At 32.6% G+C, this 27,005-nt stretch overlaps 4 protein-coding genes and 1 non-coding gene across 5 annotated transcripts; all 5 read right to left on the minus strand.

The window, feature by feature from the left end:
- Nucleotides 1-939: 939 nt before the first annotated feature.
- LOC143619973 (putative pectin methyltransferase QUA2) lies at nt 940-6,098 on the minus strand. Its single transcript, XM_077091784.1, has 8 exons — nt 5,392-6,098; nt 5,182-5,317; nt 4,321-4,561; nt 3,534-3,759; nt 3,222-3,397; nt 2,829-3,132; nt 2,091-2,229; nt 940-1,349 (listed from the first exon to the last, which is right to left on the minus strand). Exons 1-8 carry the CDS (start codon nt 6,096-6,098, stop codon nt 1,185-1,187), a joined length of 2,094 nt encoding a protein of 697 aa, XP_076947899.1. The 3' UTR covers nt 940-1,184.
- A 5,780-nt stretch (nt 6,099-11,878) lies between these two features.
- LOC143620042 (outer envelope pore protein 21B, chloroplastic-like) lies at nt 11,879-14,199 on the minus strand. The gene is made up of 6 exons (XM_077091839.1): nt 14,189-14,199; nt 13,690-13,774; nt 12,778-12,852; nt 12,544-12,690; nt 12,095-12,193; nt 11,879-11,969 (listed from the first exon to the last, which is right to left on the minus strand). Exons 1-6 carry the CDS (start codon nt 14,197-14,199, stop codon nt 11,886-11,888), a joined length of 501 nt encoding a protein of 166 aa, XP_076947954.1. The 3' UTR covers nt 11,879-11,885.
- Nucleotides 14,200-14,630: 431 nt separating this feature from the next.
- LOC143619851 (dolichyl-diphosphooligosaccharide--protein glycosyltransferase subunit 1A-like) lies at nt 14,631-20,557 on the minus strand. Its single transcript, XM_077091682.1, has 10 exons — nt 20,459-20,557; nt 20,247-20,295; nt 19,110-19,740; nt 18,010-18,157; nt 17,075-17,251; nt 16,921-16,989; nt 16,741-16,830; nt 15,988-16,146; nt 15,668-15,892; nt 14,631-14,992 (listed from the first exon to the last, which is right to left on the minus strand). Exons 1-10 carry the CDS (start codon nt 20,555-20,557, stop codon nt 14,801-14,803), a joined length of 1,839 nt encoding a protein of 612 aa, XP_076947797.1. The 3' UTR covers nt 14,631-14,800.
- A 962-nt stretch (nt 20,558-21,519) lies between these two features.
- Nucleotides 21,520-25,970, minus strand: LOC143619852 (MLO-like protein 9). Its single transcript, XM_077091683.1, has 15 exons — nt 25,857-25,970; nt 25,683-25,740; nt 24,905-25,131; nt 24,706-24,822; nt 24,553-24,610; nt 24,374-24,462; nt 24,190-24,264; nt 24,026-24,114; nt 23,870-23,919; nt 23,238-23,278; nt 22,951-23,124; nt 22,377-22,412; nt 22,211-22,278; nt 21,988-22,048; nt 21,520-21,804 (listed from the first exon to the last, which is right to left on the minus strand). The coding sequence occupies exons 1-15, from the start codon at nt 25,968-25,970 to the stop codon at nt 21,520-21,522; spliced, it is 1,542 nt and encodes a 513-aa protein (XP_076947798.1).
- A 396-nt stretch (nt 25,971-26,366) lies between these two features.
- TRNAD-GUC (transfer RNA aspartic acid (anticodon GUC)) lies at nt 26,367-26,438 on the minus strand. Its single transcript has one exon. It is a non-coding gene; the product is annotated as a tRNA-Asp (tRNA).
- Between the last annotated feature and the right edge of the window lie 567 nt (nt 26,439-27,005).

Genomic DNA, 27,005 nt, shown 5'->3' on the forward strand with positions numbered 1-27,005 from the left:
TGAAAGCCAGATTACGGCAACATAAAAAGGAAAGTCGTTCTAAAAAAAAAAACTAAATAATAGTATTCAAATATTGTTCAAATAGTTCGTGTTTTGAATTTCCTTTAAAATATCGACGACATAGCGGCGTGAAGCTGTTGCAACTCAGGATCCTCATTTGCATCAATCATGCAGACAACTTTTAAGCAAGAGAGATGTATGGCATTCTTTTTCGCCTATGGCGTCACGAACCCACCACAAATTTTAGTGATCTGGTTATGCATGGGAACCTACGAATGATCTTAAGCTTTGGGCTAAATCTACCCTTAACTTGAACCACTTAAATTTGTGCTAGGCTATATCAAATAATTGATAGTTTTGAGACCAAGAATTGCAATTTCTCTGACAACCCGTCTTCATCAGGCAAATCGAAATCATCATACAAGGGGTCAGATTGCTTTTTTAGCAATGGCTACTTTATTATCATATGGTGTGTTACGTAATAAACATGTGTCGAAAAGAATATGGACTAGTATAGCCTATTGTGTTCGTTCATGGGTGTTTTTGTGATGTCTTCGGTTAGGTTGTTATTAATATCGCGTCTGTACTCATTTCCTTTCCATTAGTCGGTTTCAAAAACCTTGTTTTTCTAAACAATGAATGCACACCCCTTGAGATCTTTTTTTGAAATCTTACCGGGCTTCCTTCAAATCAAAAACCCAGAGCTGACCATGATCATGTCAGTCCCGCCAGCCTGGATCCCGGATCAACCAACCAAACCAGTCGTGTTGACCATTGACCTTTTTGCTTCAATGGTCAACACAGTTGATGCCCAATGAACAAACAGACTCAAAACACCATAATGAACTTTAACAAAAAAGTATCAAAGAATGGAATTGAAATGTTATGAATCGAAAAAATATTGTCAACAGGATCAAGAAACGAACGATATTTGCTTTCATCAAATACTCTATATATATACTAACCTCGCCTTATTCTTATAGCCATTAAATTCAACATATCATATCAAAGTATAACGATCCCGCGCCTATATCCACGTCAGCAAAGACCCCGCTCTCTCTTTAAGATCACCAACAACTTTTAAGTTCCTTTCGGCTTTATGTTTCTGCCCAAAGTCCTTTTTTGTTTGGTGAATAATAAAATGGTGCAACAACAAAGAAATAAATTAATGTTGAATTGTATTGTCAAAATGAACTTGCTTGACTTCTTATTAACGGCTTTTGACACACAAGGAGTTTTTCGTCATTGTTACTCTCGATTTCAACAACACGCGCTTCCCATTTTAATTCTGATGTGATGGCTCTTGCTGATTCGATGAGCGAAGTTGTGTCGCGTAGTATCACCCAACCCTGTGTTTAATTTCCATAATAATGGTTAAGACATTGGAGAATTGAAGTGAATATAATAAATACTAAACAATTAATATATGGAAAAAGAAATTCACTAATTATAAGATCCGTGATGAAGGCAAGAAGTCCATGATTAAATTTGTCAAAATAAAATTTTCACTCAATTTGTCAAAAACTAAACTTTTAACGCCTAAATTCATCAAGAAGTAAAGAGTGTAAAGTAGAACTCTAACGTCTAAGTTTGTCAAAAACTACACTTATTCGTCAAAACTTAGCACTAAGTCTAGATTCGTCAAAAATTAGCACCAAGTCTAGAGTCATCAAAAACTATACTTGACATCTAGATTCGTCAAAACTACATTTTAACGTTTAAATTCGTCAAAGACTTTTAACATCTAAAATTAGAACTTTAACATAAAAAATTAGTAGAAATTTAACATCTAAAATAAACAAAAATTAAACTTTAACGTCCAGGTTTGTCAAAAACTACACTTTAATTTCTAACTTCGTATAAAACTAAACTTTAATGTCTAAATTTGTCAAAGATTAAACTCTTTTGATGAGAGAAAGTTATTCAGTCTAATTACTTAGTATTTTATAATCAATTTCAAAAACACACAACTTAAAATACACACATAGATAAGCACATAAATCTTGTATCAATGCACCCTAACCCTTGCATCAACTAGCTACTTAATCTATAATATCTTATATATTAAGAAACTCAATAAAGATACATACCTCTGGACGGAGTAATCGATCAATTTCATAAAAAAGATTAAGCAAGCTACACCGACTCTGCTTTACGGTTTCAAGGGATAAAAGTCCATCAGCATGCACCAGATCATAAGTTCTGGGGTAACTTGGGAATCCTTCACACCTAACAACATTACCAGCCCAAAAAAAGAATAAGTAACCATTATGTGATATTGTACAAACTGTTCCAACTAGATATGGCATTTGCTGTTCGCATTATGTTTTATTTTAAAAGAGTCAAATAAAAGATCAACTAAAATGTAAAGGTGTAAGCGGGCGCTTGTGCGCTACTCAAGATCGGCTCACCAAAAATTTGAATTCAACCGTGCTTACTTGAGCTCGAGCCTATACATAAGCATGTTTAATAAAAGACATTGAGCTTTAGTTATCGAGCTCGAGTAGGCTTGTGAGCCTAAATGAGCCTGTTATTTATACAAATTATATTTGATATATTCAATATATTACACAATAATTGTTATTATATATAAAGTTATGATAAAGTTAATTAAATAATATATAACTTATTTTATATATATAAATGATTATAAATGTATATAAACTAGTTAGCACGAAAAAAATATAAAATAATAAATGAACCCTAGCCCAAGCTGAAAAGTTACTCAAGAGCACTCTCTTAAGTTAAACGACCCAAGCTTGGGCTTGGCTTGTTTACACACCCCAATTGAAAGGGGACAAGATAGTATAAACAATATTAAAACATACCAATCATGTAACACGCCAACAAATCCCCTATCCAGGATAAGTGGAAGATGGTTGACCTCGCTAGTGGGGACCACATTCATCACCCAAACAGATTTTCTAGCATCCAACAATGCAGAATTAAAACCACCAAAATGTGCGTTCATATCCAACACATTTCGAACCATATTATATGGCGGAATCGGGTCCTCGTCACCAGGTCTTTTTGGGTGATCTGAAAATATTAGTGGGGAGAGCAAGGACCAATAATCTCTAACTGATGATTTCCACTTAGTGTCATCTTCTGCAAAATCATCCTGTAGTACACCTAAAAAAACATATAACATCATGTGAATACACTAATTATTAGTTACCAGATAATTTTAATATGAACGTTCAAAAATAGTAGAGGATTACCATGAACCTCAAGTTCCTTGGAGCTCAAGGTAGCTCTAGAAGGCCACCTGGCCCTTTCTTCAATAGGAATCCATCTCCGGCTGTGGGTCCCACCTATGCACGCCTCAAGTGGATGGTAATATGGAGATTCAACATCATGGCCCACTTTGCAAATTAATGGGCCTGGCCCATGTTTCCTACAATAATTAATTAAGATAGCTCATAAGTAATAATAAAACTGACGCATTTCATCCAAAACCCAGTTTGCCCCGGTCAACAAGCCCATCATACCACTTCTAGTAAATGATAAAAAGGCAGATATAGGTAGCATACCTAGAAGCATAACAATCTTTCTTGCTAGGTTTTTTCCACACGACCGTTTTATCTTGTTGTGATAATAAATCCCAACATAAATCTTTAGCAATATTCTGAACAAAATCCCATTTTTTTATATTTTCTTTATCACGAACAGAAGCTGGTGTGTTTGCAAACGGTGAGGTCCAAACAAAGTATCCACCTGGCCTCAAAACTCGGTCAACCTCTATCAAATATACGCCATCTATAACAAAAAAGGATAAAAGACATAAAGATTAATTTCAAATTCAATTTTCATGAAACAACAAATAAATGTAAAAATAAAACAAAGGGCATAGTTAGGAGATACAGCAGTCGTCCTTTATGTTCAAAAAGATGAAAATAAAATAACCTCATGTGCTAGTCACCTGACCGGACTTAACGGAAATCTAACACCCGTCAGTGGAAAGGATGAAACATGCATGCAAATTTGAACATAAAGGACGATTGGTGTTATTTCCTTAGTTTAAGGATAAAACCTGAAATTTGCTACATGCCTAAACAACGAAAAGTGTAATATACTCTAAAAAATTATATAAAGCAAGAAAATAAGTTATTCTAATGTTGTATATCAAAATAGTTATTAAATGTCAAATTAGACGATGAATGGCATATACAATTGGTAAAACAGCATATTATCGTTGCAAAAGTTGGAAACAAAGTGTAAGATGATTTCTAATTTTTGGTTCTAATATATAGTGGCTAAAACTGGGAAAAATGAAAACTAATTTTCTATTTTGTGCATGCTATTAAAAGAAAAGGATACCTTTTTTATCCCATTGAACACCATCCCATGCACTATGAATCATGTCAAACGAAAGTGATGGTAACGGTAATTGTTTTGAAGCAAACGAGCCGACAATTGCAGGGAGGCCACGCTCAAGTGCTATTTGAACTTGACTACCAGAAGACTCATAATTTGCAATGCACATTGCTAAAATTTCTTTTGGAAATAGATGTGCTCCTAAACTACCATAACCGCAACCTATATCTAATACGGTTCTCACCTGAAAAAAATGGATAAAAACCGTCATTAAACTATGCAATTTCATCATAAGGATGGTAGGCAGTAGAGGTGCCATTTCGACCCATTTAGCTAAACGGGTCGTGTTTGTGCCAACCCAGTGGGTTTGCATGTTGACCCGTTTAACCCATTTATTTTTATTTTTATTGTTATTTTTTAAAATGTGTTTTATACCATTAATTTAATTGGTTGGGTATCTTATGCTAAAATTTAAAAACTTAAAAAGAGAAATTGACATAAGAATTTATAACTAAAATGCAATTGCTCATATACACTTGTGCTTTTTGTTGTAAAATGTACATTTAAGGTATCATTATGTGAAATAATAAAAAATCAATATGTTTAGATTAAACAGGTCAAGAAAGGGTTGACAACCGCCAAAAGTCTTATTTTAATTCATACAATCTCTTAATTTGTTTTATCAAAGATTCAGATTATTATTGTAATAAATTTGTTTTAGTCATCATAACTATTACATTAGTTAATTATAAAAGTTCAAAGAAAGGGATGAAACAGTGTTTGCAGGTCAACCCAACCCGACCAGACTCGTTTTGACCTGTTACCAAATGAGTATAATTTTGGAAAGTGGTTTTTTATACTTACTCCAGCTTGCACAAGATAAGATTCGTTTCTTAAACCAATCATTTCTGCTATTTGATGTGAGTAATCTTCAATATTATCATCTACCATTGAAGATGCAAAACTAAATGAAATTTGGTCATCATCCAACATTATCATCCTGCAACAATTTAATAATGATAAATCAAGATCTTGAATATCAGAATCAAATAATCAAGAAAAATTTTTACTGACCTTTTTGTCAAGCTTCCAGATGAAAGCACCTCTTGTGCTGTAATCTTAACATTATCAATCCAAATTACATCTCTTCCAGTAGGCCATTTATGAGGAATCTTATACTTAAATGGAGCAAGAATCAAACAATTCCGTTTCGAAACGGGCCCACATCGACGGTCAAACTCTTTCCCATCGGTCAACCCCATCTCGAGATTCTCAGTAGTATTGAAACAAGGTACAAAATTTTCAAACTCTGGAGAACAAAACTCAGTTTCTTTAAACCTCGTGGCACCAAGTGACAACTCACCAATGTCCCACAAATCTGAAACAAGCTGTTCTTGTAACCGTCTGTACCCATGAATGATAGGACTTTTGCTACCGGTTGTGAGTGAAATAGTCCATAAAAGAGATATAGTGAGACCAACAATCACTATCAAAATCAAACTGAATTTGAGGATAAGTAAAGTTAACAAATGGCGGTTTTTCGAATTTGTGGCAGTGAATTGGTCAGAAACTAGAGCTCCATTTTCAAAGGTGTCTTGTTTGGATGAATTATTTTCCGGAAATAAGATCTGGAACGGGTTCCTTAATGATAAGAAAACAGAATCAGAGCATGTTTTCGTGGTTTTATAAGAATCTTCCTTGATATTCATTTGCGCGTCTTCTAAATAATCTTGAATGTTTCCTGAAAGCCTTCCAACACCTCGATGAAGTGGTCGGGCCATTTTACTGGTTTTAAACCACAAAATCATATCAAAAGATCATTCAAATGAGCTCAATTTCAAAAGAAACAATGATACACATAACAAATTATTCATATAATTTCAAAATTTTCATATAATAAGGGTTGCAAACGAGCCGAGTCGGTCGTGAACCCACGCTCGAGCTCTTGTAAGTGAAAACGAGCTTGGCTCGGCTCGTTTACACTATAATCATCAGATCCTTAAATAATCGTAATAAAATTCAAGATCCTACACTTGAAAGATAATGAGATTCATTGAAATTCATAACAAAACAGCAGAAATTGAGGGAAATTGAATTGATAAAAAGTACCAAATTGATAAGTTAGGGTTGTTGTTGAGATAATTGAAAAGAAGAAATTGCATACCTCAAATTAGATGTGATGAATCCAACCAATTCAGCTAACAATTGAGCAATTAATTAATTCCACATCATTAGTTGTCAGTTAGGTTTTGAAGTTGCAGAGGTGTGGATATGATGGATCCAATGAGAAGACACTAGCTAGCTACTCACTTGAACTCTCTATAATAATAATAATATAAGATGAGATGAATAAATAAATTGATATATAATAGATGCATTAATAGAGAGTGATGGAACTAGATGTGCGATTAATGGATGACACTAATGAGATTCGCCGCTAAATAATGTATTGAATTGAATTGAATTGAATGGAATGGAATGGAATGGAATGGAATAAATAATATTACAGACTTACAGAGGGAATTAATTTTCATAAAAAACATATTAATTTCATAGAATAGATAAAAGAAGAATATCAACTTGAGTGATGGGATGGGGTGAAAGAATCTATTAATTAAATGAAGTCACCGCCACCGTCGACCTCTACTAGTAGATCTGCCGCCGGAATTTACGCACAATTTATTTATTTATATCTATCGAGAGCGTGCGTGTGTGTGTGTGTCTTCGCTTTCACACTCACACGGCGTGGGAGTGTGAGGCTCCACCAGGTCAGTCAGATAATAAACCTTACAAACAAATGTCAAATATTTATTGATGAGGGTAACTGAATTCCTTAAATACAAGGTTTTTATTTTTTAAACTTCTTGATGATATGTTGATTGATTATGTGATTATATTTCGGAGGGATGGAGATCCACATGTTTTTTCATACTCGGTCTCATACTTGTCGACTCTATATTAGATAATTAATTACTCGTCGGGTTTTGATATGTCAGTAAGAATTATGTATGTGTTAAAATTACTGGTTGGATGTTCTAAATTATATAAACTTTTACCAAAGAAAATTTAAAATATAAATCTAAAACTAATGGTTTAGGATTTAGTATATCAACTAGATTGTGATTTTCATGTATTTTGAGAGAAGATACGAGAATGAGACCGAGAAGAGAGGAGACAATCTAACATTTAGTTAGATATGTAATAGAGTAGTGCGTGTCACATCGTGATAAATGGGTGTTAAAACACCATTATTTTAAGGGCCGCAAGAAGGTGAACCGCTCTTGATAGTATTTTGTTGATGGACGCAAGGGCTGTGGGGCCCACCAACATGTCACCATCACACACAGTTTTATCTTTTCTTTTTTTTTTATTTAATTACAAGTTTAATCATTACACACAAAAGTGAAGAAAAAAGTGAATATCCAATACTTTTTAGTGTTAAGAATTGGCTAAAATGAGTTATAAATGAGTGGGTAGCTAGGTAGAGAGGAGAGGATAAAAACAACATGGAAAAAGAGCGAGATGTATTGTAAGAAAATAGTTTTTGAGGTTTGGGCAATTGCTCGCTTGGCACACCTATGATATCATCTAATATCATATTCAACTGATACTAACAAGAAAATTTAAACATGTTCGCATATGGGATCCCATACCTAAATATCGAACCCAAATGTTCCGAGTAGGCTAGGTCCTTATAATTGATATCTTAAAAATATTTACCCTTTTTTAAAGTTGAGTATTCATTTATCATAAACCTTTGTATTTCTTCTATAATATTTTAAATTTGTATGGTCCTGTTATAACTTTGAACATAGTTTTGACCCATGTCAGATTTTGAATCTAATAGTACCATAAAGATCAAGTCCCATATCAGCCCATCAGGTTTTGAATCTAAAATCAAGTCTTAATTATCACCCTACGACTTTGTATCAAAAGACCAGTTGCTCTGTTAATACTTAATACTAGTTATTATACATTCTTATAAGTTTTAGTTGATTGGTCAGTTGCGTACCTCTTTTATGACACGATAACTTTATATATATATATATATGAACATAATGATGATGAATATTAATGTAGGAGAAGGAAGCTCACATGCAGACACGTTCCATACACAACAAATAGTTATTTAAGAAATATTTGGATATGGGGCCCAATTGGAGGCGCGTTACTGTGTCGGTGACGCTTTTAAGCTTTACTTCCTTCCCTTGTGAGCATTGCCGACGCCTTAAAACTAAAAAAAACAAAAGGCTTATCCATTATTAATTATTAATGATTAATTTCTACACACATAAATGTCACATATATAATAGATTTAACTTAAATGATCTTTGGATGTATCCGGGGTGATATCATTCAGCTTTGTAAGCAAAGATGGTCAAAACGGTTTAGTTTATGTGAGATGTGGCCTCCTATAGTCTTGTTCGAACCGAACATTTTTACTTGGCTGTTCAAAATTAATTAGTTTGTTATTGGTAGTCATAGTTGGCTAAGACGTAACATGAACCGAGTATTTATGTTGTAGCCATGGTGTAGACCTGGGTCTCAAGTTGGCAATTTAAGATATAAATTTCACTATTTTTACATAATGTTATGCCCCCGCCACCTCAACGCGAGGGGTCTAAATAGTAGTCATATTTATATGTGTTTGTGAAAGTAAGAACCACCAAACAAGCACGTAGGGTGGTTTGTATATGCAAACCTCATTCTAAACTTAAGTGCCAAACTTCACCAAGATTAATGGTTGTCCGCCACCCCTTCGTCCGCTTGTTCCACCTGGATCCAGACTTTGCCACATGATTATGGTTGTGGATGCTCTTAACACTAAAAGGCTTAAGGCTAATTTGCTTAACTCTAATTGCATTCCATTTTTACTAGATTGTTACATTTAAAACGGTATAAAGTATGGATTATTCTAAGTGATACTTTTAAAAGGGATTAAAGACAATTTAGAAAAAAAAATACATATTTGCTTTATTACAAAGTGAAGATAAGAAAAGAAAGATGTAAAGGAAATAAGAAAAGTTGGAAAATGCGTGAGTTGTCTGCGGATCAAAAGTCAATAGATTTCATGATCCAACACTTGGCCTCTTTTCATGTTTTATTTTTTTATTTTCTAAAGCTTATATTATTATATTTCTATAGTTAATGTGTTAACAACTTAATCGCTATTTGTATTTATTTTTGACAGGTCATCATTTTATTTAATGCGTATTACGACTCAAACGAACATTAGGATGTAATAGAAAATTCATTTAAAAAATATATAAAAAAAAATCAAAAATATCAATGGTTCTAATAAATTAACATTTTTAAAAATAATTGATAGTTAGTGAATTATTTATAGTTAATTACGTTAGAATGGGTATTTAACAATTTCTTTAATCTAACTATACTATTAAAGCAATAGAGTTTTTGAACACATTAGCTCTTTTTATTGGTCCAACCCTATTGCTTCCATATATAACAAACACTTCTTTTATTTTCTTCACAATTAAATAGTTCAAAAAGAAAATAAAATATCAAGTCGTCCTAGATTTTATTCACATTTAAATAATTTTAAATTCATATTAAATAGCAACTTAAATCATATGGCCATAAAACATATTTTTAAATCATAGTCAATACATTAACTATCTTTAAATCATAATCAATACATTAACTATCTTAAAATGAAGTAACTATTTTTAATATTTTTTATGAACAATCTAAATTATAAGTAATCAAATTAAATTACTTTTAACACATAACCATTTTCTTACTCAACGACTCAGAATCAAGTTCAGAAATCTATCTATATATATTATATTAAAACAAGACACTTTTTGGAAACATGCCCATTTTCTATTAGTTAACTTGACTATTTTTCATAAATAATTTGCAACCTTAAAATTTCTTACTATTAAATTAATTCTATATTAAAAAAAATACCTTCTATTGAATCACCCATTTACTATATCTTATAACATATGACCCATTTAATCCGAATATTTCATGACCCATTTGTTAGTTATATGAGATAATCGATAATTCATGTTCTTATTGTATGATTTTGTAACCTGTGACTTTCATCAATTTTTTAACCCGAAACCCGACCCGTTCCGTTTTTGAAGTATCCTAAAATTTAATGATTTTATACGAGTATTTAGATGTGAAACTGTTTTTCAAATTTTGTAAACTTAATATTTTTTTTATGAGAGGCTATTTAAACTTGTGCTTATGACGTAATAATATAATATATATAGATTGTCAATAACGGTTTAAATCATTATTCTTTTCAAATCATAATATGGTTAAATAAGCTAATAATTAGAAAATGTGCTTTTCAAATTTAACAATTTAATTATGTTAAATTCAATAACTTTTGTATTTTGAAAATTATTCGTAACATTGGAGGATTGTTATAGAGTAAGTGATTTATATCACTAAATGAAAATTCAAGTAAGTTAAAACATAAGGCGGTTATGATTTATAGACAATTAAAGAAAGTTGAAATGTAGGAATAATTATAACAATTATTGCATTCATTTAAAAAGTTTTGACTATCATATGAAACTAATTAATAATTTTCATTATTATCTTTAAAACACATGTTTTCTTTAGACCCTTTTAAATACTGACTTATCATCTTTTTTAAGCACACACCCCAATTGACATATGCTTCCCTTCACCTAACCGTTTTCTATTTTGTATTTTAGCTCCCCTCCCCCCTCCCCCAGGTTGTTATTCGAATCATGTATCAGTCAAGGTATTTAAACCATCCATTTACTTGTCTCTTTATTATGAATCAAAACCCTAAGTTTATTTTTTCCTATAGTATGGCACAAAAAAAATTAAATTTTGGTCATTCAATTTGGGATCAGTATGGGGTTTGAATGAATATGACAATTTGTTTCTTTTATATTGTATTAGTATTATTTTTAACTTCTAAACCACTTTTCTTTTTTATTAACTATTTATGAAATACATTATTTATAGTGTAATAAGATCTGATTTTACTAATAGTTATATTAATAATATAAATTAATCATTCCTTCAAAATTATGATTACTTAGAAACTGATTTTACTTATATATATGTAAATTTATCTGTTCATATTAATACAAATTTTATATATATTTAAATAAATAAACATATATGTTTACTTGACAATTTTACTAATTTCCACCCGTGTAGTACACGGGTTAATAGCCTAGTTTTATAAACTTCACTACTAAAATAAATTCTAAAAAATTCAATTCTCTCTTACTATATAAAGATCGTGATTTCACCGACATAAAATATACATTTTATAAGACCTGATTCTATATTAGATGAAATACAATAAATGTAATGAAATTTACCTCTTGGTATATTGTTTGATGTGTCAAAAGTGCAAACTGCTTAAACACACGGACACGCCATCGATACAAAAACTAGAAACGAGAAAACAATCAAATGATAACAAGCTGAAATGGTTATAATTAAGAGCATGGTTGTCACATTGTATAAATATGAATAAAAGAATAAACACAATGGTAAATAAGAAAATGCAACATTGTAGCAACATACATTTTAAGAATTTAGAATCATAGGTTATATCTCACATTCCATTTGCCATTAGCATCAGCACTAAATGTCCAATTGTCTTCCCTCACTTGTACATATGGAACCTGAAATAAAAATTTACAAGAAAAAAATTGCAAATTAGAAATTAAAAATATTGCACTAGAAATCCCAGTTACATAAATAAATATACATAATATATTAATATATATACACATGTATGAAAAAATACCTTGTCAAAAACTTCATAACCAACTTTCAGCCTAAAATCTTGATCTTTCTGAAAATCAAGAATATTCCAAACCAATTCAGCAGCACCACTTGGTGTTGGCTGTTAGAAATACACGATACCATTAGTAAAAATACTTGATAGATAATCGTATGCAAACAGTTTATATTAAGCCACATCAGATGCCGCATATGCAAAAGATGCTTATGCTGAAAAAATTAATAATTGAGTACGTTACACACTTTTCATCCTTTGGGTTTATAGAAATTTTCAGGTTTCGTCCTTAAGCTATTGAAATAACAAGAAACATCCTTTATGCTTACGTTTTGTAACAAATTCCGTCCTTTTGACTAACAGGCGTTAAATTTGTCCGTTTAAGTCCAGCCATGTGCCTGGCACATGAGGTTATCATCATATGGGCCTGGGCCGAAAAATCATAACAAAACACTAACCTGTTTAAATTCTTTATCAAAGTCACAGCGCCCCTTGACAACAAATTTAACAAACTGAGTAAGTAGAAATGACTTTTTCGCATGCGTAGTATAATGAAGTTTTTCACGCCTATCGTATTGTACCGCTGCTCCGATCTTAGCTGACAGCTGATAAAGTTATAGACAGAAAATTAAATATTAAGCAGGATAACAGTTATAAGTAACAATTTCATCAAGAAAAAACTGATATCTTACTCCAGGAGAGAAGTGTCTCAGAAGTGCACTGAAAAAGGTTGGAGCCCCAATTTTTGTACCAAGTTCTCCATTAAGCTGTCAAGTGGCAAAAAGTACCATCGAAACAAAACAAAACAAATGTTATTGCATAATTACAATCAATGAAGTTAAAACAATAAACCGTTTTAACAACACGTATGGATTACTGATTGGTTGTTAATGAACGAAGAAACAACATGATGTTGTAAGAACTATAACTTGTAACCAGTGGCGAATCTAAAACAAGACCCGGGGGGGGGGGGGGGGGGGGGGGGGGGCTTAACACGTATAAAAAATTTTCATAAGGGGGACCGGGCTCAATTTTCAGCAAAAACGGGTAATTTACACTACTGGCAAAAAAACAGGGGTCAGTGCCACCCCGGGCCACACTAAAGGTTCGGTCATGCTTGTAACCACAAAATATCATTTTACGAAGCCTAATTAGTTGATAATGAGGCAAGTCTATGAATTGTACAAATGATTAATGTATGATATATATATGATGACAAAAGTATACTATCAAGTATCAACATAATAATAATAATAATAATAATAATAATAATAATAATAATAATAATAATAATAATAATCTTATCTTTTATACAAAAGGCTAGAAGGTAAGAGTTTGGTTGACTAGCAATCAGTTTGACAATGTTTCCTTTGAGCAGTAATAAATTGAAATGCAAGTTTGTTAAACTGGTACATGAGTGAAATGATATATCATAGGAACAATTGGCCAATATGTTGATTAGATGTTAGTAATTAGTATCCACCTAAACCTAGGGGTGAGCAATAACCCGACCCGAACCGAACTGAACAATTCATATTTTTATATAGTATAGTATAATACTAGGTTTTATACTAGCATTTCTTTAAAAATTGGTTAAATAATACCTGAAGTCGAGTGTTGGAATCGATACGAAGCTTCTGTTTAGCGTGGATTCTGAGTATCTCCGGCGTAACTGACGCTAGGAGGCTTCTTGTTCACTCTCAGGTCGGTGGAATCGGAGTGAAGTCTCCATTTTTGCAGGCTGATCGACAGAGAAGACGATAGTAACGGAATACCGCCAAACACTTTTATCTTCTATTTTTTCTTTTTTTCTTCTTCTGTTTTTTAAGCGTTTTTGTTTTTTTCCAAGTTTACAGTCGCTTTATGCCCCTCTAGTGCACATATTTTACGAGTTGTCTTTGACACTAACTGCCATTGGAAAATCCGTTAATTTTTTAAAACGACTGTTTTTTAAATCTACACGACTGCACTAATATAAATCACGCGAACTAGAACCATCAATCACTTCACTTGATGAAGAAGTCACACCTTGCATAGAACTATTTGACTCTTATTATTCGCCCAGGGAAGTCTTTGATATCTGAAAACTGTAAATTTTATTACATGTACTCCATAGTTATCATGTATCATTAAGAATCGACTGTTTAGAACTTCATAAACATAAACATGTTTATACTTAGCATCCGTTATCTGTTTATTAAAGTTCTCGCGATGGACTTGAAATTCACGGCAATGACAGAAGGGTGAACGTTGGGTTCGGATCTTTATTTGTTGATAGAAATAAAAGTCGTTAGCTTTGTCACTTTAAGCAGAGGCTTCTTGCGATCATTCTCTGACGTGAAAGCATGTATCAAAGTCTTGATAATGAAAGAAAAAGGCGATAGGAGTGCAATAAACAAAGTCGTAGAGATAAATGACTGTCAGAGAGATTCTGCACAATCTGCAAATTCACCGATGTATTTACCTGTAAAGTCTATGAAGATTTAATTCAAGCAATCTCACTGTCCCTTCTTATTAGTTACATAATCAAGTCAACATCACTGAATACTTAAGTCTGATTTACTATAAAAATCAAGTTTCTACAAAAGTTGCACATATTGCCATCCGAACCAGGGCCACATAAAGTTTTCTTATCTACCGACTATAATTCAGGGTCCTAATTCCAAAATAACTCACGTTTTACAAAGAAAAGCGGATAATGAAAACTATTACCGATTAAATATCTTCAATAAACTCAAGAAGGTCATCAACTTCTTGCTTCAAAACTGAGATCTTTTGCTGGATTGAAGAGACCCGATTTTCCATATCGCGTCCCCCGGATTTTTTCTCATAAGAGTCCACCACCATTGTGTGTTTCAGCATAATCTTTTCTTGTAAATCTTTCTCCTTCACAACCAACTCTTCCACCTAATTACCAACCGGAAGGTGGATATTATATCCTTCTAGATTTCATAACATAATATATATAAACACGGGGTGGTAATTTCAGCCCAATTATTTATTAATGGGTCAATATGAGTTATCTATTATCTCAAACGGGCCAAGAAAAAAAAACATTTAGCTAAAAAGGGAACATGTTAAATGGGCTCAAACGAGTGGAAGTTGCTTGAAGTGTATTTTTAGTCAAAATAGATGGTTACTGAAATTAGGGGTATGCTGTGTGCATAGGTCGGTTTTAGGCTCAAATAGAACCAAAAACCAAAAATTCGGTTTGAATTTGGTTTTTTCAATTTTACCTTTGGCTTGGAATTTTTGGGGCAAAAATAACTAGCCAAAAATAATGAGTTTGGGCCTAAATCTTTTTGTTAATTAACAATTAACTGGTTATTATACATTTGGGCTAAAATAATTGGGTGACACACTAACACTATTATTTTATTATAAATTACTTAAAAATCAAAATGAAAATCCATAGAACTGGCTCGGTTCGGTTTTTTTTACATTTGACGCACTGACTATTTATAAAAGACTAGGGAAAAAAAATAATTCGAGTCATCCAACTCGGCTGACAATCAAACACTGCATGAAATATAATAAATGCAGATTAGGCTGAAATATGTTCAAAATAAATTAGCGTCAAACCTTGGGGAATATATGTGCAGCTTGAGGAGAAGATTGTAGGATAGCCAAAAGGGACCTGGATTCCTTGGACAAATCCTTCAACAAACTGTCAGCTGACTTGCGGATTGCTTTACAAGCTTGTACATCACCTGTTCTAGAAAGTTCTCTTAATGAAGCTTCTAGCTTATCATGGATTGATAGACAGCGATTAACAATCACTTGAAGCTGCTGAATAGTTCCCTGTACCTATAAAAATGAGAAAAAAAAATTCAAACTTCAGAGATTTTTCATATAACAATTAGAAAAATAACAATAATATAATTGGAATAGTGTTTACATACCTCATCCCATTGCAGTTTTGCAAGATATGAAGCAGAAGACTTTGAGATAGTGAAGTCAGCATGCATATAGATGATGCAAGCAACAAATAGGGAGAAAATGCCAAATATTAGCATTAACGGTTCGGTAAGTAATGAAAGGTTGCTGAACTTGTAGTGAACCTGAAAAGAAAGCATTCGATATAATATGAATGAATTTTACTTTTGTGATGTCCGTAGGTGGGATTGTCTGTTGTTTGGACCTTATTTTAAGTCCTTTCATATAAATTTCTTACTACCTATAATGGAAATACAATGACGATTGTTCAAATGATTATAAATAGATTACATGAAAACAGACTTTTCCATATCATGCAAAACAGAATTTTCAATATTTTTTAAAAAGTTGTAGGATGCAATCTTGCAAAAGAGAAGTTTCCGGTTAAACATAAAACCAAGAGAATTAATTGTTAAGTGTAAGGATCTATTGACCTAATTGTAAAAGAATGAACTCCAGAAACTTGTTTACAAATTCAAAAACCGTCCATTTTTTTTTTACAGTTTTCTAATATATTTAGATAAATATTATGTCTTAAATTTAGTTACTTCTAACAATAAATAAAATGTCCTTTTTGTCATTTTATCATTAGTTACTTGAAGAATTTGCCAAACACTTAAACAGCCGATCATTTAATTATCACAACTTCAAAAGCAGAAACACATCAAAACACTATCTCCTACAACACTTTCTATTTCAACTAGTTGCAATAGGAATACCTGGAAATACTGGTTATGCTCTGGCACCACATTAACCTTTTCCACTACAACCGTGGGTCTACCAGCAATATCCAAGTGAGAAAATGTTGTCTGAAAAAAATAATAATAATGTCAACAGAAGCAGTTAAAAGAGTAATCAAAGTTTAACTGCGTCTTAATAAATATCTAGTTTTACATCACCTCTTGTGACTGTTTTACAGAAAATGGAACTGAAACAGATACATCTCTTGATCCTTCAGGCAAAACCACCTGCAAAATAGAAGTAAAAAGAATACAGACCAGCTAAGACAAATGTTAAAATGCTTTATTTTAAATTTGATATTTAAAAAAATACCTTCAAAGTAAGGTTTTCAATGAGCACGTCATTCATAGGTGAACCAAAAGTAATATTCAGGAACCGGGTCCCATCTAACTGAAACAGGCAGTCTTGAAGAGGTAAACCGTAACCAATAGTGAAAGAAGTTTTCCAACCACCAAACATAGGGTATCGAGGCTCGATTTCAAGTAGTGTCTGCAAATTCAAAGATATACACATACTTGTAAGAAAATTGGCTAAAAAGGAAACGGGTCAAATGGATCAAGTATGAAAATTGACTAAAAAGAAAATGGGTTGAGCATTGCCCAAAGTGTATTTTAACAGCATAAAAGTTTAAAGCCTCAAATCTTTTATTAAAAAATAGATTTTCACTAACATAATATAACTTTAGTGATCATATTTCACAAATTAATTGTTCACAAAAAAACTTCAAATTTTTCAACAAAAAGTTTTACCGATCAACTCAGCCCGTGCAGAACTTGACCCGTTTTGACCCGTTAACTAGAGGTGTTCATCGAAGCGAACTTCGAGTATTCAAATTAATCGACTAATCAAATCTATGTATTCGAATTTTGAAATTCTGAAGCTGGATTCGAATTTGCATATAACTCAAAATTCGATTCTATTCAGCCAAAGAAAAAATAAGTTATTTTAGTAAGCCCAAATAGTTGGACAATTGGTTATTGGGATGGATATTGAATTTGTAGGCCCAAATGTGATTAAAGTTCGAGTTTTTCAATTAGAAATTCGAATACTAAATTCGAATCAATCGAATACCAATTTTTGATAACCAGATTCGAACCTTGAAATTCGAATACGATTGGAATCAAAGATCCAAAGTTCGAGATTTCGAGTCGGATTCAAATACTGAAAACCCCTATACTTAACCAGCTCAGTGTCTAGTCTAATAAAGGATAGAGTTGAACTTCGTTTCATAATAAACATAATCCCACCTTGCTTGAGTCAGCGTATATATTAGATGTTGATATATTGCCAATGGCATCTCTGTAATATATGGAATGGGATCTTGGTGGCAACATGGCAATAAGATTCCTAACAGCTGATGCACCTCGTACATGTGGCCGAGCCTGAAAATCCAGCCTGAGTATAGCAGTAGCATGTGGTTATGTGATGTTAAATAATCGTATAATCAGTTGTAATTAAATGGGTTGTAGAAGATAGTGATTGAATGTGTTTTTGTTGTTTGAAGTTGTAATAATCAGATAATCAACTGTTTGAAACTAATACATTAAATGACCAAAAATGATATTCTTTTGAAAAACAAATGTTGTCTATCAAATTGGGTAATTTTATATTCCCTTTGATAATCAGTTTTATTGCAGCTACTATGAAACGGATTATTTGACTACACATAATCAGAAAATCAATTGTATGAATGTTTGGCAATTACATTTAAGTCACCAAAAATGATATTCTTATAAGAAAAAGGATGTGCTTAACTCTATCCAATTAGGTATTTTATATTACCCTTTGATAATTAGTTTTCTTGCAGCTAGTATGAAACTGATTATTTGACCATACATAATCAGATAATCAATTGTATGAATGTTCGGCAGATACTTATCATTACAAAGCTAACACATTAAATGACCAAAAATGATATTCTTGTGAAAAAAGGACACACATAAGTCAATCAAGTTAGGTAATTTTATATTTCCTTTGATAATCAGTTTTCTTGCAGCTAGTATGAAACTGATTATTTGACCTCACATAATCAGATAATCAATTGTATGAATGCTTGGCAAATGATATTCAGCTGAAAAAAGGATACACGTTTTGTAAAACGTAAGTAAACTCTCTTAAATTTAGGAATTGCTATATTAGCCTTTAATAATAAGTTTAATTGTACCTAGTATGAAAGTTAAAACTGCTTACTTAACCTCAAAATTCAAATAATCAAATAATCAAAAGCAGGACTGTCTATCCAAACACTATAAACAAAATTATTGCAGCAATAAAAAAAACAATTTTAAAACACAATTCCAAACACCACCAAATATAAAAAAACAAACAGCAAAATCTAATGTATTACCTTGAAAATTCACCCGTGGTCTGAGCACCACCATGGATTATGTTATAATGTTCAGTCACTTGTACATTGCCCCAATGTGAGATCTCAATTTCTCTCACCAACTCTTTCGCCACCACAAACGGCTTATCACTTGGAAAATGAACAACTACTGGAGAATATGAAAAGGCAGGAAGATTCTCATAAGGACCATACTTAATCTCTGAGCCAGAAAACTTGGTGTTTTCAAGTTTTGTATAAGCTTCTACGCTTTCACTGGGAAGTTTAACATTAAGTGACTGGATTTTAACAATATAAGGCGACATAAAATGTGCACTATCTTGAAACAAAAAGAGCTGAGATTCAGCCTGAGTAATTTTCTCGGGAAACGGTCGCAACATATGCGTGAAAACCGCCAAAACATCCATGTTCAAGCTTTCCCCTTTCTTAAGCTCTTTCGGCAGAGATGCGGCATACCAAGTTAACAATGGTGGTGAACCATCAGGTTGCTTGATTTTGATTGGTAGATTGGTAGCTGCACCTCTTGTTTTCCCTCTTCCTTCAGTACTAATAGCAACCAAAAGTGCCAAATTGTTTGCTTGGTGTTCAGGAAAGGTCAAAGATACCTCTGAAACTGGATCAGGACCAGTATTCTCTACCTGAAAAGGTTATTTATACATAAAATGATGCAGATTTTTTTTATTAAGTTGGAGCTATACAAACACCACTAACTCAAACTAAACGAGACACCACTAACGTGTCACAGGCTGTACGGTCCATAAATGCCGTATGACAAACGAAAATGGTCATATGAGGTCATAAGAAAGGCGAAAAATGTTTATACAGGGTTGTATGACAGGTGAAAAATTGTCATATGAGGTCATAAGAAAGGCGAACGGGGTTGTATGACAGGTGGAAAATGGTATTATGGGTTGTATGAGGCCAAGTTACACGCCCATATGATGTGTTTGACTGAGTGAAGTGACCACTGGCAAAATCATATCATACGGCCGGCCCGTATGACCATTTCTCGCCCTATCATACATACAGCCCGTATGACAGGCTGACTAGATTTGACATCATACAGTTGGCTCGTATGGCATCATATTTGAGAGTGGTGTTTGCAATGCATAGATAGCATAACTTTTTATTAACACTGACTCACCTTGAAGGTCAACGTCAGCCGCACAATCTGTGAGGTGAGATCAATCTGCAATAGAAGAGAAGATGATTATAAATTCGAAGCATGAACACTAGTATTTCTCTGCAATTTTGGCAGCTAATAAAAGTGATGAGGTGGATACAGTTGAAGGAAACAAAATAATAATGAGAATATGGATCTGCTGATAACAATTAGAAATAGGATAGATTACCCGACGATCAAGCTTGGATATCACCAGATCCGAACGTACACTGCCTAAATATACAACTACTACCATAAGCACAAGCAGATCAAATCCATACTTACTCATCTTTCTCCACTCACTCAATATCAAATCAAATGCCTTCAATTTAGGGTTTATGATATGACCTGACCAAATTAGGACACAGGAGGAGGCAAGTGATTTATTTTTTATTTATTATTTTAAGTATATATACAGTACATTATACGCCTGTAGATATACCCAATGCACTTGTATGTATCCGAAGCCGGACTCATTGTCATTATTCATTCATTTCCGATGTTATCGGAGTAAACACATGCTTTAGTTTTTATGGTTGGCTTATGTTTTCCGCTTTAACATGTTTTTAAAGGTTTTCGAAAACTTGTGATTGTGGTCTAATTCATTAACTCATAAGGGAATTCAATTTTTTGAAAGCAAAAATAATTAAATATTTAGTAAAATTTTTGGGTAATGTTTATGGGATGGTTATTGGCCTTGACTTGAACAAGATCATTAAACAACTAATCTGAAACATCCAACCAGGATAATAAACAAATTAAAATATTTATATGAATTATGGAATCTACTAACCCAACAATTATTTGTGTTGAGTTGTACATAATCTTTTCACTTTATTCACAATAACTATGCATGTGTTTGGGCAACTACCATTATGCACTTTACTCGTTTCTTCAGGGCAAGTATAAAAAATATCCAAAATTGTATAGTTATCATGTATGTATGAAGTGAAACGAGTTTTGTATAAATCTTCACGATTAGGGATTGCATGTTCAAATACACGAAAGGACGAAACTTGGAATGTCCAAATTAGTTATGCCATCATAAAGAAAAACAAAGTGAATAATAGTTACATAGGATTGAAGAACAAAACCAAAATATGTACCATTTAACAAGTAAGAAACCAAATTGTGGGTAAGTATTTTAGCAATGCAACTCTTTTAAACATAATCATAAATACTAACATCTTGCATCATATTCTAGTATTAGATTCATATTTAACAACAGATTCAAAAGTAAGCTATTATGGATCAGAGCAGATTCGGGGTTGACTTGTTTGACTTTTGTTTCTCTTTGTCTTGTGGAATGTCTACACTGGCTGTTATATGGGCCGACTGAGTAGGCGATTCAGTGCTACTTGGTGCATCGCCATGTGCTTGCGCATTTCCAGATGGAGAGTTTAGTTTTATACTTTTAGTAGGAAGATGACCAGATCGCCCTTTCGATTCTCTCCTTTTTGATGCATTTTTATGCCAATGCTTAAGAGCTTTCGATGTTTGATCATCAAATATAGACCTCTTCATCTTAGATCCCATCTACACACACACACAAAAATAATAATAATAAAAAAATAGCACCATAAATATATATAACAATAACACTAGTCATGTAGCACAATTCATTTATTTTACCATGTAATAATCAGTTTTGTTATAGTTATTAGAAACTACTTATTTTGTAAGTTAAATAACTAGATAATCGTTAGCGGTTAGAAGTACCTGTGAAATAAGGGCATAGAGTGGAAGGATGCTGTAGGCACATAATATTTGAACACCAAATCTGTTCATATTATAGATGCAAAAACATCAAAATCTTCAAGCTTGCAGAATAATATATAACTCTAAACTCTTATATTTTAAAATATAAAAAGTATAAAAGTTGTTGTCGTAAAAATATTGTGAATTTTTATATTTTGGAAAAATAATCAGCTAGCAAACTTGCCCAATTAAAACTCTACAATACTGAAGAAGAGGTTTGTCATGAAAGCAAGAGGTGAGTCCAAACTCGTACTGTAAGCAGAAAACAAGACATTATAAAGGCGATAAAGTGCGGGGGGTGCATGTCTGTTTTTGTGTAAAATAGTGAAAAAGAAAAGAAATATTGTTACCCATATCCAGAAGAAGTGTGTTATCTCAAATGAGTTCTGAAAGGAAAAAATAACAAAAATCAAAATTCATAATGGGTCGGGTAACGGGTCAAAGCGAGTACTTTTTTGTACGGGCTGGATTGAACCGGAATACTTTTTTGTCCAAATATTTTAATTGTTTGTCAATCTAGTAAGTGTGTGAAATATGACTACCAAAGTTACATTATTATAAGTTATAATCTAATTTCTTAAGTAAGATGATTCTGAAGTCTCTCTGCATTAAAATGCAATTTTTTTTTGTAAATGTAGTTGGTGTGCCAAATATAAACAAATAAGTATTTCTTTATGTAATACATGTTTCTTTTTTTTTCTAATTTGACACCGTTAGAAATAAAACATAACTCAAACCGACACATTCATTAGTGAATGAGTCATAGTTGGCCTTTCTAGTTCTAGTCACAAGGGTTGTAACTTGTAAGTTGTAACCCAACAAAATTTATTAAAAAGTTGGGATTTAATAATAAGCGTATGATATGTAACAACGATTATAACTAAAATTCTGTAACTGAAAACTTGATAAATTAATTATTAATACCATGAAGAGTGTGAGCTGAATAAGATAAAGAATAAGTGAGGGATCCAGAAACCAAAAATGTTTATCAGTAGCTTGCACAAGGGGTATTCCTTGTACAACTGCATGCCTTTCTTGTATTTCAATAGCCATTTGTGCTATAATCGCTTGAAGCTTTGTTCCAACTGCTAATATTAACTTTACCCACAATAAACAGTTAGTTGCTTACCCTTCTTTCATCGTAATAAACTATGCAAAAAAAAATATAATATATTTTTGTCCATTTTGTCAAGAAATGAAAAAATCCTTACAACAACGGGAAATAGTGATAGCCAAATCATAGCGTGAGTTCCTGCGATATTGACAGTTAAATATTGATGAGGGTTCGATTGATGAAGGGTCAAACCAATCAAATGAGAACTAGAGGTGGCAATTTTGACCCGTCTAATTGTGAATCAATTGCTTCTGGTTTGTCTTTCAGTGATGACGGGTCAAACCGGTAAACTAAAAACATTTAAAAAGGAAACGGGCCAAATGGGTCGGACTGGTTCAAAGGTCACCCAAAGTGTATTTTTAATACATAAAGTGTCCTAATAATTTTCTACAAAGAGTTATAATTTTAGTGAAATAATATAAACTTTCAACTCAAGTTGTAATTAAAAAAAAAATTGGACAAAAAGGTTTCCGGGTCAAAATAACTACCCGTTCTGACCTTATTTTCTTCAAAGAATCTTTTTTTAGAAATATTATAACTTTGTAACAAACAGGAACAAATTGTTGATAAATATTTGGACAAAAATGTTTTTCGGGTCTACCCAACCCATAGAGAACCCAACCGAGCAGACTCATACATTTATTTTATCCATTTTAACCCGTTAAGTGATCTACCTGTTTTGCCACTTCTAGTACAAACAAGATATCAACTGGAAACATAAAACTTAACCTTCAACATTGGCAAACAGATAAAGGACCGCAGTAGACCATAAAAGCGGGCTGAAAGTGTCATAAAAAATCCCCAAATGGATTAATATTTAAAGGGCTAAATAAAGTTTAAATAACTAACACCAAGCACAACAATAAGAGCAATATGCTTAATTACCTGATACCCACAATTACTTTAAAATCATCTTCGAGTGATCGTTTGATATATTTTTGAAAGTTAAACTGACTGCCTGGAGCTAAATGAACCTGTATATGAAAATATAAGAACGCCAACGGAGAAAAAGTTGACCGACCCATAAAAAATGGTGTTGTAGAACTCACAGAGATGAACCCGTGGCGCATGGTAAAATAATCTGATCTACCAACAGCAGTAAAGAATTGCCTAAAGAAGCAAATCTGAAACAAATGGTTTGTTAATTGTCTGATATTATTCATAAATCTGCTGAACACAAAAGAAGAGGAAAAATAAATGCATTATAAAATATAAGTAATATAACTTCCTTACAATGTAGAAGAATATTGGCAATCCAGTCAATTTAGTAGCATGGCCTTTAACAAAAGATGTTTCTTTTGTAAGCCGAAACTTAGAAGGATCTGCAAATGATAATAACAAAGAAAAATATCTTAACTTAAAATCAAGTGTTCGTAAACATTTACTAAGTCTTTTCTGTGGAAATAACGAACCATGAGCGGATGCTTGTTGCAACAAGATATCTTTTTCCCAAACTTTCCATTCGCGTATCTGCATAAATGAAGTAAGTAGGCACTAACATTTAATCATTTCTCTTATTACATATATTTGTTAAATTGTATTTATATAATTATTTAAAATGTCACCTTTGCTCTCCCAACTATCATGGTAAGTGCACTATAAATAACATGAAAGACTGCTAAGAAGAAAATGAATATGTGCAGTTGATGCAATCCAGTAACAGTTATAAGCGCCTCATACCCCTAGTTAAATTAACCATAAGATTATAATCCTTGATTACTAGCAAAGTATACTGTTAAAAATAAATAATAATAATAATCTTACAGGCTTGCATTCTTTTGGTGGGTCGTCTGCTAAACTTCTACGAGCATACCATAAAAGCTTGCGTCGGCCGCCTGCATCGTCCGTGTCATCATCAAGTGGTTCTTTACCATCGGGTTGTTTCTTGCAAGGCAAGAAATCTTTTGTAAGAACCTTAGAAACACAAATGGCAGCAATGTAGTTCTGACAAAATGTCATAAGCAGAGATATAAATCCAAGGATCATCAGTTCTGCATAACATATCATCAAATAAACAAATCAGAAGAAAACCTTTCATGTTAAGGGTATTTTGGTAATTTCACATGCACTTAACAGCAAAGGTTAACCTTCATCCATTTCAAGAACCAACGGTGTTACGTTTGTGCAAACAATTGGTCTAAAGTTGTAGTTTCTATAACACAGGGATGAAAGTTGCAATATGGTCAAACTACAGGGACCATCAGTGTAATCAATTATCATTTTTTTTAATAAAACGATGTACGACATTGTAAATATTTGGTTACATGTCCCGTTAGACCAAATTGACCCGTTTCATTTCTTGCCAAGTATTTTTTTTGCATTTTGGCCTGTTTGACCCGTTACGAGTCAAGTACAAACTGAGGCAACTCGTTTCCATATAAATGGGTCACAATTGCCACCTTTTATCTAACCTGAAATTGATCATTTTTACAAGTTATTGACCCGTTATCAGTCAAAAAACAAACCAATTAAATCATTTTCATATAAACGGGTTGAAAACACCCCGCTTAATTATTTTTCAGATCGGCATACTTATTCCTACCTGTTTTGATCTTCTCCAATGCTTCAAGCAGCCCAACTTTATGCCTATGCTTTAAATACTGTAACAAAACAAAACAAAACAAAACAAATAAAATAAAATAAAATAAATGTATGTCAACACAAGATCCATAATATACATTGAAGAAATGAATAAAATGTGTGTTATAACACATACATGTCCAACATGATGCAGCATCATCTCCAATACTATTGAAATAACAACAATGATTGCACAAACCATAGCCACGGACCACGTGGCGGTCTCGTCTAACCCTCGTCCACTTCCCATTTAAACCTTAATAAAAAATGTTACAAGCAAAATATTTGTTGAATAAAATCAAAGCTTTGTCTCAAACATGATATAACAATCCATAAGATAAAGATATTATTGAAAGAGGGTTCGGAAAAGGTGGTGGTGGTCCTAACAGACAGAAATGGACCAGTTGTGTACGGATGGATGATTTTGTGAGTCAAATTGTTGGAAAAAACATATTCCCACATGTTGATAAGTTACTAATTATTTCAACCCTCAAAAAAACCAATTAACCAGAGTGTTAATAGGGAATTCTGTTATATGACTACAAATATTGGCCACAAGTTATGTAACAATATATACACATAACAAGCAAATATGCTTAATGGTCTTCTTTTTAAAAACAAAAACAAAACAAAAGGTATCTAAAAACGCCGTTGCCGGGGATCGAACCCGGGTCACCCGCGTGACAGGCGGGAATACTTACCACTATACTACAACGACTTGATGCTGCTTACCTTTTGTATTTTTTTATTTCAATAATAACTAAAGAAAAGCCTAAGCAAGCAATTATAAAACATCACTGGTTTTAACTATACAACCATTTTAGGCTCTTCACCATGTTCATTTTATGTTTATTTGTGTTTGCTTAGAAATGAGCATAAACGAACATGTTCATTTCTTAACGAACAACCATGAACAAGAATGTTTGCTTATTTGATTAAAGTTATACGCATAAATACGAACGCACCCTGTTCGTATCTGTTCGGCTCTTCAAAAAACCGCTAATTAATATGACTTGTAATAATGATCATATACACTCAACATAGCTTAACCATATACTTGCAATAAATGAAACCACGAGTGGCGTTTACAAAAAATGTTACAACATCAAAGATAAATAGTATGGGCCTACCATAAATAAAATTCACATTTTGGTTTTACTTTCAAATTCATTTATGTATTATAATTAAATTAAAGTGTTTTTTTATTTAATTTTATTATACGTTGGTGGCCCTCAAGAGCTTATAGCAGACCAGTTAAAGCAAGATTTGAATCTGATAACTCTCC

Source organism: Bidens hawaiensis, unplaced genomic scaffold (genome assembly GCF_021521415.1).
Source record: "Bidens hawaiensis isolate Kalapana, Puna unplaced genomic scaffold, B.hawaiensis_p1.1 tig00002525_1, whole genome shotgun sequence".
In the NCBI taxonomy this organism is placed as follows: domain Eukaryota; kingdom Viridiplantae; phylum Streptophyta; class Magnoliopsida; order Asterales; family Asteraceae; genus Bidens; species Bidens hawaiensis.

What these genes read in the sequence shown, in the direction of transcription:
- LOC143620042 (XM_077091839.1), bottom strand. An exon ending in TGAGACACTTCTCTCCTGGA is followed by an intron (nt 12,691 to 12,777) that starts GTAAGATATCAG and finishes TAACTTTATCAG; the next exon opens with CTGTCAGCTAAGATCGGAGC. An exon ending in TTGATAAAGAATTTAAACAG is followed by an intron (nt 12,194 to 12,543) that starts GTTAGTGTTTTG and finishes TATTTCTAACAG; the next exon opens with CCAACACCAAGTGGTGCTGC.
- LOC143619973 (XM_077091784.1), bottom strand. Translation starts at nt 6,098, where the DNA reads ATGGCCCGACCACTTCATCGAGGTGTTGGAAGGCTTTCAGGAAACATT. An exon ending in TCTGGAAGCTTGACAAAAAG is followed by an intron (nt 5,318 to 5,391) that starts GTCAGTAAAAAT and finishes AAATTGTTGCAG; the next exon opens with GATGATAATGTTGGATGATG. An exon ending in TGTTCAATGGGATAAAAAAG is followed by an intron (nt 3,760 to 4,320) that starts GTATCCTTTTCT and finishes TTTTTGTTATAG; the next exon opens with ATGGCGTATATTTGATAGAG.
- LOC143619852 (XM_077091683.1), bottom strand. Translation starts at nt 25,970, where the DNA reads ATGGGAAGTGGACGAGGGTTAGACGAGACCGCCACGTGGTCCGTGGCT. An exon ending in TGCTGCATCATGTTGGACAT is followed by an intron (nt 25,741 to 25,856) that starts GTATGTGTTATA and finishes GTTTTGTTACAG; the next exon opens with TATTTAAAGCATAGGCATAA. An exon ending in CACCAAAAGAATGCAAGCCT is followed by an intron (nt 24,823 to 24,904) that starts GTAAGATTATTA and finishes TAATTTAACTAG; the next exon opens with GGGTATGAGGCGCTTATAAC.
- LOC143619851 (XM_077091682.1), bottom strand. Translation starts at nt 20,557, where the DNA reads ATGAGTAAGTATGGATTTGATCTGCTTGTGCTTATGGTAGTAGTTGTA. An exon ending in TATACGCTGACTCAAGCAAG is followed by an intron (nt 17,252 to 18,009) that starts GTGGGATTATGT and finishes TTGAATTTGCAG; the next exon opens with ACACTACTTGAAATCGAGCC. An exon ending in TTGAAAACCTTACTTTGAAG is followed by an intron (nt 16,990 to 17,074) that starts GTATTTTTTTAA and finishes TCTATTTTGCAG; the next exon opens with GTGGTTTTGCCTGAAGGATC.